The 12,698-nt window shown below is 43.4% G+C and overlaps 1 protein-coding gene across 3 annotated transcripts in view; it reads left to right on the forward strand.

Moving 5' to 3' along the window:
- The window catches only part of Pdgfra (platelet derived growth factor receptor alpha), a 53,234-nt gene that overhangs the window by 25,852 nt on the left and 14,684 nt on the right, over positions 1–12,698 (forward strand). For all 3 annotated transcript variants that reach the window (XM_010640265.3, XM_010640266.3, XM_010640270.3), the window contains exons 9-16: positions 375–501; positions 1,538–1,731; positions 2,470–2,564; positions 2,773–2,905; positions 10,088–10,192; positions 10,609–10,719; positions 11,107–11,260; positions 12,322–12,488. In XM_010640265.3, the coding sequence (XP_010638567.1) occupies positions 375–501; positions 1,538–1,731; positions 2,470–2,564; positions 2,773–2,905; positions 10,088–10,192; positions 10,609–10,719; positions 11,107–11,260; positions 12,322–12,488 (1,086 nt within the window). The remainder of the gene's footprint in view (positions 1–374; positions 502–1,537; positions 1,732–2,469; positions 2,565–2,772; positions 2,906–10,087; positions 10,193–10,608; positions 10,720–11,106; positions 11,261–12,321; positions 12,489–12,698) is intronic.

Below are 12,698 nucleotides of genomic sequence, written 5' to 3' on the forward strand. Positions count from 1 at the left end.
AACTAGAATCCAGGAAGGGTTTGTTTTTTTTTTTTTTTTTTTTTTTTTTTTGGTACTGGGGATTGAACTCCGGTCCTTGCACTTGCAAGGCAGATGGCGGAACCACCGAGCCAAATCCCCAACCCTACAGAGACTTTTTATAGTCCTCATTCCAGATTTAGAACATCACAGGCACAAGGCCCTGGACCATGAAACTGTGCACAGACTCTTAACCAGTGGCTGTGCCTAAGGCGGAGGTGACTCAGACAGCCGGGCTCAGCTCCTTCTACTGAGCTTCCCATGCCTGCGGATAGCATCCAAGCTCACAGGCCGTGTGAAGCCCCACGGTTCTGGCGCATGACATTCTCGATGCTGACTTCTTCCACCTCCTGCAGTCCCTTCGTCCATCCTGGACCTGGTTGATGACCACCACGGCTCTGGTGGGGGACAGACTGTGAGGTGCACAGCCGAAGGCGTCCCTCTTCCTGACATTGAGTGGATGATCTGCAGGGACATCAAGAGGTATGGACTGTGGGTATTCCCTGTTGCTTTGTGCTCAGAATATTTCTGCCTCAACAGGAAGGACTGCAAATGCATCTTATTGCTTTGCTTGGTTCTTTTTTGTATTTGTGATTCTTCTTTGTCCTATGGCTATAAGGAGAAGGCTTTCATCAGATTCTGAAATGGTCTCTAATATGAAGAAAAGATGCATCTTAAGAACCATGGTCCTATCAGGATTTGTACTACCCTGGCCCATATGTTTACCTCACATTTCTTCTTTGGTGAACTTTCCTGGCTAGACTGGTATGTGAACACAAATAGCACCCATGTGACTGCTTTGGCCTTCACTGCCCTACTTACTGTTTGAATTAACTACCACTTCCCCCTTTCTCCCCCACTCCCCAGACTTTTTTAGGGGGGAGCATTGCACATTGAACCCTTTTTCCCTGGGCTACATCCTCAGCTCTTTTTTATTTTGAGACGGGGTCTTGCTAAGTTGCTCAGGCTGAACTTGAACCTGGGATTGCAGGCATGTACCAGGGTGCCTGGCCCTCCTCCATCTTAGGCAGGCATGTGAACTACCCATGGCCACTGACCATGTTCAGATGCCTTACTTGCTTTGCCCCCTAAGCCGAGACTCCTAGTCCCCACTCCTGTGAGGGCTAAAAGGTGACTTGGATGCTGGCTGGAGCACAAATCTAGGTCTTGGTGCTCAGTTTGGTGGATTACTGAAGCACAGTGGCATTTTAGGACTCTCCCAGAGTGTGTGGAGAGAAGGGGAAATTGGGACTGTTAAATAGGCTTCAGGTTAAACTGCTCAACTTCATGGATTCAAGGTTTGGGATCCATATAAATATTTTATTGAAAATGTTTATGCCTGCCTCCTTCCCAGATAGTTAACTTTCACTTGTCTGTAGGCAGGTTATTTCCTCTGGAGTGTGTTTGAATGTTAACACACATAGCCTATAGCACCCCCAGGTACAGTCAAGATCACTGTCCCTACTCACACCATGACTCCCAATAATTGGTTCCACCCCTGTGTTCTTTTTCTCTCTAGATGTAATAATGAAAGTTCATGGACAGTTTTGGCCAACAACATTTCAAATATTATCACGGAGATATATCCTCAGAGCAGGAGTATTGTGGAGGGCAGAGTGACATTTGCCAAAGTGGAGGAGACCATTGCTGTTCGATGTGTGGCCAAGAATCTCCTCGGGTCTGGGAATCGAGAGTTGAAGCTGGTGGTTCCCAGTAAGTAGCTCAGTAGTCACAATGGCAGCAGGTCATCAGCTGAGCCCTGTATTCCTCACCCACGTGGAGTGTGGAGCCCAGATTGTGTGCTGTAGGAATCAAGGCCAAAATCCAGATATAAAAGCACTAAAAAGCCTTCCTCGGGCATCAGCTTTTAGATTCATATACAAAGTGGCATCTTGCAGAGGTCCTTGATAAGTGGATAAGCCATTTGCTTATCTGCTAGGTGTAGCTCCTCCATCTCTTTAGTCTCAGCATCTGTGTGTGGAGTGAAGAAAGAGGAAGAAGCATCTTCTATCTCATTGCTCTTTACAACAGTGCAGATAGGATGAATTCCTGAAAGATAAAAAGGACAAATGAAGGCAAAAGCAAGAGAAGCAGAATGCAACCTTTCAACCTGCACTTTATAATAAAACTTAAAAAGTAGAGATTCTACACATATGGTAACTCTCAATCTCATTTAGCAATGTTATTCCTACTCAGACTCCATCTAAAGGTCATTCTTGAAGCATCTTTGGACAAAGTTTAGAGATCTCCTGATGGAATTTTTCCAACTGCTGTTTCAAAGGACGAGTTGGTGTAGTTTCAAAGGCGCAGATATTTGGGAGATGGCATTGCACTCCCGTAAAATGATCCAGGCAGGCAGTGAGAGATTCCAACCAGACACAACCACCAACGTCCTGTCTCCCCACGTACCTGGAGTAAATCCTTCACTGGGCTCCTCTCTTTGTCCTCTAGCCCTGCATTCTGAACTCACGGTGGCAGCTGCAGTGCTGGTGCTGTTGGTGATTGTGATCATCTCACTCATTGTGTTGGTTGTCATTTGGAAACAGGTAGGTATTTTCTCCAAACACTGAAATATTTGAACCCAGTAAGAATAAGAACAGCAGCTTAGAACACTGCTCAGTGTAGAGGGCGGGCTAAGGGATGACAGGTGGGGTGAATGGTGTTGGACCCCTCTGTATCCATTCACTTTGTTGCTGCAGTGAAGTTGTGGTGCTTTTAGACAACTCATGAGTTGCCTATCCTGCTCGTTTATAGAAACCGAGGTATGAAATTCGCTGGAGGGTCATTGAATCAATCAGCCCTGATGGACACGAATATATTTATGTGGACCCCATGCAACTGCCTTATGACTCCAGATGGGAATTTCCGAGAGATGGGCTAGTTCTTGGTAAGCTCCTATGGGGGAAACCTCACCAGACTGTTCTTACCCCTTGCTGTTTGTAGGCTTTTTGCCTAGTAAGAACCAAGCAATAAAAATTTGCTTGCACAAATGTACTTTCATTTCAAAAATTGTTAAGGGGATTGAGGGTGTAGCTCAGTGGTGGAGTGCTTGCCTCACATATATTAGGCCCTGAGTCTGATTCCTGCCACTGAAAAGGCAAGAAAGAGTCAATTTTATTACTGCACTTGTTTTTAAAATCTCAGGTAGAGGCTTGTCAAAGATACTCACCAAAATGACTTTGCTTTGGAAATGACACAAACTAGAAATGAATTTTTCTGACTAAAAAGAGCTAGAGGAGAAATGAATGAGGAAAACTACAAAGTGTACTTTGGTCAGGTTAATTCTGAGGCGCCCAAGATACTTCCTTATGTATAAGAGATAAAAAGGCTGTAAAACTGCCGGCACAGTATAAGACAACTTGTCACAGATTTCAAATGTTTCAATTCTAGGATGAGACTAAGTATATGAAATCCAAAGAAATTCTGGTGGTTTTAGTTTGCTTGTTTGTTTTGTTTTGTTTTTAATCACATTCTGAATGAATAAAAACAAGACAAAGGCAAATGAAAGTTAGAGCTACGGATTGTGTCACAATGAATAATCTAGCCAAATGCAGTTTTTAATTATCCTATTGGTCTCATTTCAAAATACGGTAGTTTCGGTTTTAGAGAGTTACTTACACTAAAATCAAACAAGGTACATTTCAGTGCTCCCAATTTCAAATGATTATATTTAAGCTTCCTTTATTATATTTTCACCACTGTTTCCCAAAAAAGAGATGAGGCTCTTAAGGAAGTTAAAAAGTAATAAAATATGAGCGGGAGAGGAAGAGCAAAATCCCTGTTATGGTTTATATCTCGATGTCCCCCCAAAGCTTCTTGTGATTATAGGTGGGACTCTTGGGAGGTGATGGGATCATGGGGATGTGGTACACTCAGTGGATGACTCTACTGATGAGTTTATAGCTAAATGTGATGTTGGGAGCTGAGCCTGGTCAGAGGAGGTGGTCACTGGGGCGTGGCCTGGAAGGGTCTATCTCCCTTTCTCCTCCCTTTATTGCTCTTTGCTTCCTGCCCACCATGTCATGAGCAATTCTCCTGTGCCACGCCTCTGTGCCATGACCCTCTGCCATGCCACCTTGCCTTGGAGCCAGCTGACTATGTAATAAGCATGTGCAAACTATAATCCAAAATAAACTCCTTTTGGTTGTGGGAATCAGGTATTGTGTCCCAGTGATGAGTAAAGTATCTGAGTCACATTTTGGTATCAGAGGAGTGGGGTCATTGTTGTGATTACCTGACCATGTGCTGCAAAAGCCTTTGGAACTTGTTCTCAAGAGGAGTTTGGAAAGGTTTGAGGGTATGGGCTGGAGAAGCAGTTGTAGAATGTTGTAAGCCAAGCTTGATGGGAGACTATAGTCAAGCCCAGAAAACTAGAATATTGACAGTAATACAGCTGGCAAAGATCAGGCTCAAGAGGTTTCAGTTGGGAAGAAGGACTCCACTGGCAGTTGGAGTCCAGGTCATGTGTGTTATGATCTGGCAGAAAATTTGTTTATGTTTGCTCATGTTCGGAGACACTACAGGAGACTGAGATTAAGGGCAGCAGACTAATTAACCTAGCGGAGGAAATTTCATGGCAGTCCAACGTTCAGGCTGTAGCTCAGGTACTGTTGGGAGCTTTTAGGTAGTTCTACATTGTGAATCAATAGCAAATGGCCTAGCTGAATGTTTTACAAAGTTTTTGATTTGGCCAGAAAGGAAGGGCCTGTAAAATTGGGATCTGGAAAGATGGAGTAGGGGAGAACTTGGCTGATGGAAACATTAAAAAGAAGCCATGTAGGGTAGGGTATTTAGCTCAGTGGTTCCACTGCCTGCCTCATAAGTGCAAGGTCCCAAGGTTAATCCCTGGTACAAAGAAAAAAAAAAAGCCAAGTACTTTACTGTGGGACCATAGAAAAGATGGCTTGATGACATCACAGAAACCAATAGGACCCCCCTCTTTGAAGGCTCAGAGTTGCCAAAATGAAAGACTTTGTTTTAAGAAAGCGCTAGGGCACTGACCTAAAAAAGGAGAATACAATTCAGGGAATTGATTCCCCTGAATTCAGTTCACCATGCTCAACCATCCAGGCACTGAGGTCTCTATTTGCATGATGTAAAAGGACCTGGCTACTACTCAAGCTGATGGCAGACCTTGGCTTTTTCCCTGGTGCTGATTTTATGGGCATGCAGAGAGTGCTGTGGAGTCATGGAGGCTTCCACCCAGATTTCAGAAGGCCTGTGAGGTCAGGCATTGTACCTGTGACAGGACAGTGTATGAAGCTGTGAGAGTGGAGCTGAAGGTACACTGGAGACCTCAAGAAGTTGGAGAAGCCAGAAACATTGAACACCCGAGGCGCATCACAAGGAGCGAGCAAAGCCTACCCAGGAGAGAAGCCATGAGGGCTACTTGAGGGCAGTGCCAGGGCTGCTCAAGCAGTACGAAGTTTGTATCTTACCACATCTTGCCCTGGGTGCTGAACATGAAGCTATAGGATGTAGTCCTTCATGAGTAAGGTTTAATTTCTTGAAAAGGAGCATAAGGTGGGTGTCTAACTCCCACATTTATTTTTAGGAACATTTCTATTATTTATTTTAATTTTGTTGTGTTTAGTAAACTTTTACAGTGTGACAACACTGTAAAACACTGTTGTTCATCAGTGCTGGTTTTCAAAGGTATTGTACATTTTCATATATAAATTGTAGTGAGCTTTTAGAAGGAAGGTCATAGAGACTGCCAATTAAAAGTCCAAATTTATTTCTTTTAATGTATCAATTAAACATTAAACTTGGGAACATTAAAATCTTGTTAAAATTATTAGTAGACAAAAATGACTTTGAGAGCGTTCCATGTTATCTTTACTGGAGGAATTGTGCAGAAGGAATTGTAATTCCACTTCCCATAAACTGCAAACAGACTTTACAGACAAAAATAAGAAAGAAGATTTCTTCAATAAGGCAGAGAGTTGATGGAAAGTTTTTCTAGCTGGAGTCAAGATATTGGACCAATTGAATTACATCAGGGTAGAGATCTTGAATGTTACAACTGAGATGTCAAGGTCAGTGTCAGCTGGTAAATTTGAGCTAATAAATTCTGAAACTACAGGGGCTCCTGAATCTAAGTACAGAGGAAGCAGCAGTGGGCTAGGAAGGTAGCTCAGCGGCAGAGAACTTGTCTAGCATGTACAAGACCCTGGATTTGGTCCCTAACACACACACACACACACACACACACACACACACACACACACACACCCGACACATCATTTCAAAATCAGGGCACTGAGTAAAACTGGAATTCACATGACGTGATGCAGCCTAAGACCCCTTCCCCACTGTCTTGTTATTTATTGCTATGTAACAGTTGTGCCCCAACTTAGTGGCTTAAGACAGTGAGCAATTTATTGCTTATAATTCTATAAGTGCACGCAGCCAAATAATTCTTCCACACCACGGGATGTTGGCCAGGGGCTATCGGAGTGTTCAAACAGGTTGGAAAATCCAAAAGGACCACTCAACATGTCTGATCCCTCAAGGGTCCCACTGGGAAGCTAGGCCTAGCTGAGGAGCTTAAATGACACAATATCCTCTCTCTCACTTGCTCTTGTTTCTCTCCCTCTCCCTCCCTCCCTCCCTCCCTCCCTCCCTCTCTTTCTGCATCCCTTCTATGATTGACCTTTCTTCTTGGCCTTCCTGTGGCTTCTCTACGTGGGCCTTCTCTAGATTCCTTACATGATATTTCAGGCTACCAGAAGTGAAAAACACTCTAGCCAGGTGTGGTGGTGCAAGCCTGTAATCCCAGCACTGTGAGGCAGATGCATCACCATGAATTTGAGGCCATCCTGACCTAAATGTCAAGACCTTGTCCCAAAAAAGAAAAAGAAAAACAAAAAGGACCTTCTAAGTGTTCCTAACTACCAGGAAAGTAAAATATCAATAAAATAAAGTATTAAATTAAAATATAATTTAGTGTTTATAATAAACATCAGCATTTTTAACAAAATCTAAAAAATAACAGTCTACCTAAATTCCTATATAACTTGGATGAAAATAAAAATAAGACTCTACAACCAAAATCTTGATGTCAGTTATGAGACTAAAGGCAATCTTCACACTGTAAAAATAGTGTGTTCGACACACGAGTATTGCTTATAGTCATATCACAGGTGTTTTGTTTTCCTGTCTTTTTTTTTTTTTTGGTACTGAGGATTGAACTTGGGTCCTTGCACTTGTGAGTCAGGCAGCAGAACTGCTGAGCTAAGTCCCCGGCCATCCTGTCTTTTTTTTTGAGACAGGCTCTCACTATGTAGTTGAGACTGACCTGGAACTCTATGTAGCTCAGGCTAGTCTCGAACTCACAGCGATCCTCCTGCCTCAGCCTCCTGAGTGCTGGGATTACAGGCATGCTCCACCATGCCCGGCCTCATCCTGTCTTTTTTTATTGGATGTACTTAACATCTTGTTGGTCTCGCTATTTTGTTAGGAGGTTCTTGAGATGTTTTACCTGTCTGCTCATTGGTCTGCTCTAGAATTCTTTTGTGGAATTCTTTGGGCAGATACCTATTGTTCTTCTATTGTAATTGATCTTTTATTAATTCCAGCCCTAATTCATCCATTACAAACAATATCCAACATTGAATTTCAATGTTTGCATTCTGTCAAGAACCTAATAACATTTTCCTGCCTACTTCTTCTTCTTCTTCTTCTTCTTCTTTTTTTTTTTTTTTTTTTTTTTTTTTTTTTTTTTTTTTGGTACTGGGGATTGAACTCGGGACTTGTGTTTGCAAGGCAGGTGGTGGCACCTCTGAGCTAAATCCCCGGCCCTCCTGCCTACTTCTAACATGACCATTTTGTAGCCTTTGGACTAGTCAAATATTTATTTACATTATTTTTTTTCTCATCGGAATCAAGGTCTTCATTCTCTATTTCTCTGTCATTTCTTGCCCTGTCTCACTGTCATAACTTCTTTGGTTTATATGATCCACATCATAAAAACAATCTGTAAAGCAGCTTGCATCTTTTCCCCACATAGTAACTATCTCCTAGGAAGTTAATGGGTTCTGCAGACCTGCCTTCAAAAATCCTGTTACAAGTCAGGTGCAGAAGGGCACAGGCCTAAAATTTCAGCTGTTTGAGAGGCTGAGGCAAGAGATTTGCAAGTTCAAGGAACCAACCAAGGGAACTTAGTGAGATTCTTCTCAAAATGCACAAAAATGTAGCATGGGGCATAAAATGGGTAAAAGTTACCCACTAGTGATTTGTCACACGTGCATACAACTGGCCATTTGTCACACAGGTGGGCAAACACAAAGATCATGTCCTGTATCACTCCCGTGCAGCTGCTGTGATGCACAGCTGGGTAACAATGCAAAAGTAAAGGTTTTCATTATAAAATTATGATCTGGGTATATTTTTTCCAGCCTTACTCATGAATGTTTGCCCTGCTGGATTTTGGTCTTGCTTTGGTCCCATCCCTTTTTGTCTTCCTACTTTCCCTTTTCAGAATGGAAATGTTTGCCCTGGGCCTTTGTATGTTGGCAGTGTTTAACCTTTTTAAAGTTTCACAGGGTCTTTTGATTTTTATAGGTTCTTATAGCTAAGGGTTTGCTTTAAATCTCAGAGAAGACTTTGGACGTGGTCTTTTCAGAAATGTTGGAATGGTTAGCACTTTGTGGTAACTCTAAGAGAGGGGCTAAATGCGTTTTTTGTAAAGAGATGCACATGAGTTTTTTGGGGGCCAGGTGGAGAAGGTTATGGTTTATATCTAGCTATCCCATAAGGCCTCATGTACTCATAGGTGGGGCTTTTGGGAGGTGATTGGGTCATGGGGGTATAATACTCAATGGGGGCACAATACTGGTTAGTTCATCAGACTAAATGATGAATTTATAGCTAATGTGATGTTGGGAGGAGGTGGTCACTGGCTGAGTGGCCTGGAAGGGTCTATCTCCATCCCTTTTCCCTCGATCTTGGTTTTCATTTCGTGCTTTGAGGCCATAAGCCACTTGTCCATCATGTGTCTCTGCCACGCTGTCCTGCCTTGGAGTCAGCTGACTGTGGACAACCTTTACAAACTTTGACCCAAAATAAACCTCTCCCCCTTTTTGCTGTGGGTGCTGGGTATTGTATTCCAGTGAAGTGGAAAGTAACTGTCAACCCCTAATATGCCAAGGAGTCTTGCCTTATCTCTCTGCTCCTGGTGCATACCAGGTAGCTGGTAAAGCAGTTCCTTTCAGGTGTAATTTCCAGTGGTGCAGATGGGTAGAAAGGGTAGTGCTTGCTCTTTGTGTCTTTCATGAGCAGAGTCCTTCCATGACAGGGCTGTCCGTGGCCGCAATGACACCCTAGAAACATCTCTCATTGATTGTGAGCTCTTCAAGGGTGGTGACAATGGCTTTGCTTTCTCTTTGCCTCTCTCAGTGCTCAGCAAAAGCCTGTGCTCCAGACGTGTTTTGCCTCTGCTATCATGGTCTTCCTAGTAAAAAGCCAGCAATGAGCTTAGCCCCAGAGTTTTTCTTTTGAGTACTCCTTGGGGTCAGCGAAATTTGGAATGCTGAAGTCCTTCCAGTGGTTAAAGACTTAGTGATGCAAAGGACCCCTCTGTTTGCATGTTTGCATGTGGCAAACAGAAGGGTAGAGAACCAGGGGGCTTGAGTGGGAGCCATGGGTACAAGTGGAGATGGTTCTGGGGCCTGGGTAACACTGGTAGCCAGAGTGCTCATAGCAGGCTTGTACCCTCCTCTCTCCTGTCTGTGTTTTTGTTTCTGTCACCAATGTTATTTGACAAAAGCAATTACACTAATTTCCTTCCCTGTGAGAGCAATTCTTTTTTCTTTTATTTATTTATTTATTTTGTTTTTTTGAGACAGGGTCTCACTATGTAGTTGAGACTGACCTGGAACTCACTATGTAGCCCAGGCTGGTCTCAAATGCAATTATTTTTTGTGACATGATGGCTGGGAGGAATGATTAGGCTTACTCCATGCAGGAAAAACACCCACCCAGCTTTATACCAGGCGTGCTGGCTTGAAAGCTGCCTTGACCTTGGAGTTGGGAGCTGGCGTGTGTTGATGGCTCTGCTTGCCCACAGGTCGCATCCTGGGATCCGGTGCCTTTGGGAAAGTGGTGGAGGGAACAGCATACGGGCTAAGCCGCTCCCAGCCTGTTATGAAGGTGGCCGTGAAGATGCTCAAACGTAAGCTCTGACTGTGGGGGGGTACTTCGAACACAGAGACACTAAGTGAATTGGTCAGAATCACAAAATGCAAAGCTTATAAATAGCAAATTTAAGATGAGATCCTGGCTCTTTTAACTCTAGGTCTTATGTATGCTTGGACCTTTTTGTCAGGTAGGTTTATTTTTATTCCTCTTGTCACTCATTCATACATTGGAAAATCAGGAGTTATCTCTAATGACTGACCTCTTCTTACTCTGAAGAATAGGAACTAGTCATTAGAGTCTATGTAGACTGAATGGACCATCTGCTCCTCTTTTAGACTCTTGGTAAATAAAATGATATCAAATCACAGGATTAGCCATAGTGCCAGCTCTTATGCGGAACAAGAGGTAGAGAGTTGAGTTGCACTGATACATGATTTATTTCTTCAACAGCTACAGCCAGATCCAGTGAAAAGCAAGCGCTCATGTCTGAACTGAAGATAATGACTCACCTGGGACCACATTTAAACATTGTGAACTTGCTGGGAGCCTGCACCAAGTCAGGTAGGCCCCCTGACCTGGGAGAGAGGCTTTGAACTAAAAATCTGTGGCTGTGAAACTGTGGAACCAGGGTCAGATCTGCCCTCTTCTTGCCCAAACACACCAAGAAATATAAATCTCCAGCAGAGTCCACTGGTCCCACTGAACTGATGGAAGGTTATTGTTTTTGTGCAATATCACTTGCCAGTCCAGACATAAATATTTGTAGAGACGGGCATAGGTGGTACATGCCTGCAATCCCAGCATTCTGGGAGGCTGAGGCTGGCTGGAGGGTCACAAATTCTACCCCAGCCTGGGCAACATAGTGGCTTAAAAACCTAGTTAAAAAAAATCATGACTTTATGTTCTTCATTTTCATACCCATCTTCTAACTGATTTTGGTTCCCACAGGCCCCATTTACATCATCACTGAATACTGCTTCTATGGAGATTTGGTCAACTATTTGCATAAAAATAGGGATAGCTTCCTAAGCAGGCACCCAGAGAAGCCTAAGAAAGAGCTGGACATCTTTGGATTGAACCCCGCAGATGAAAGCACAAGGAGGTGAGTGTGAGGAGGGTGTTGTTATTGTATGAGCCTCTCAAATAGAGAGGACCCATGTCCTGATAGATTCTACGTTCTGAAGATTCAGTACTTGAGGTAGCAGAGTTCAGCCGACCTGCTGGTTCTTATGGCAGTGCCGACCCTGCAGGTGGTCGGGACCGGGACATCATGTGGGAAGGCCTTGCTGTTAGGTTCCATTATCTTGTGTAACACACTTAGGAAGTGTAAGACTCAGGTCCACCTTGTAAAAAATTGTCTGAGGATCTCTAAGCTAGAGCTACTTGTCCTTTCTGAATGCAGGCTAGCAAATCAAGCCAGTGTTAGTGGTCCGCCCACAGAAGCCTATCGATAGAGATCTCTGTAGATGTGAAGATCTGGAAGGTCAGGAAATACAATGAAGAGCTGGGGATTTAGCTCAGTGGTGCTGTGTCTGCCTTGCAAGTGCAAGGTCCTGAGTTTGATCCTCAGTACTGGGGGTGGGGGAGTACAATGAATTGGTATAAATTACTTAATGGACCCTAAATGGGTGCTAAATTTATTGAGTAGCAGGATCTGTCTTCCCAGGCCACCTGACCACAGTGATTCATGTTCATGGCTTATGAATTGAGAAACAGAAGAATAATGACAGTGTCAAGAATTTTCCAAATTTTGAATGTAATAGACATAAGATTTTTAAGTTGTTGTTAAGATATTCCCCTGTCTTCTATGTGGCTCTGCAGGATGTCTGTGCCCTTAATAAAGATGACAGAGGAATGGGATTGAACACAGTTAAGTAAAACTATGTAAGAAGAATCATAGGGGCTGACATCTGTGGGGCCAAATATTTTCATAGCATTTCCCGTCTTTATAGGAGGGGCTCCTCCTCCACCTTCCTTCCTAGGCTCCTGTGTTTGAGAAGACCTGTGTGTTTGTGTGGTTTTGCTTTTGCTCACCTTTTAGCCCCTGTGCCTGCCTCAGTACCTGGCACACGGGGGTGCCCATATCATCATCTGCTGTGTCATCTACTCAGTGACCACTCCGGAGGTGCACTCTGGGTAAAATTTCCTTTTCTGTCTTTGCAGCTATGTGATTTTATCTTTTGAAAACAATGGCGACTATATGGACATGAAGCAAGCTGATGCCACACAGTACGTCCCCATGCTAGAAAGGAAGGAGGTTTCTAAATATTCGGATATCCAGAGATCGCTGTATGATCGTCCTGTCTCATATAAGAAGAAATCTATGCTAGGTAAAAGTGTCTGTTCTCACTCTAGGCATTGTGATCTTCCAGTGGCTTTAATATGATACTGAAAACAGTCCCAGGAAGGTGAACAGACAGGGATGATAAGTAGACCTGCCAGGCCACAAGGTCCCTAAACGCAGGGCTGCTCAGCCTGGTCTGTGACATAAGTTTGTGCACTGTGAATTAAAAAAAAAAAAAAAAAAAAACAGATTTAAT

The sequence above is a fragment of the Fukomys damarensis genome, unplaced genomic scaffold, assembly GCF_012274545.1.
Source record: "Fukomys damarensis isolate Sample0158 unplaced genomic scaffold, DMR_v1.0_HiC HiC_scaffold_35, whole genome shotgun sequence".
Taxonomy (NCBI): domain Eukaryota; kingdom Metazoa; phylum Chordata; class Mammalia; order Rodentia; family Bathyergidae; genus Fukomys; species Fukomys damarensis.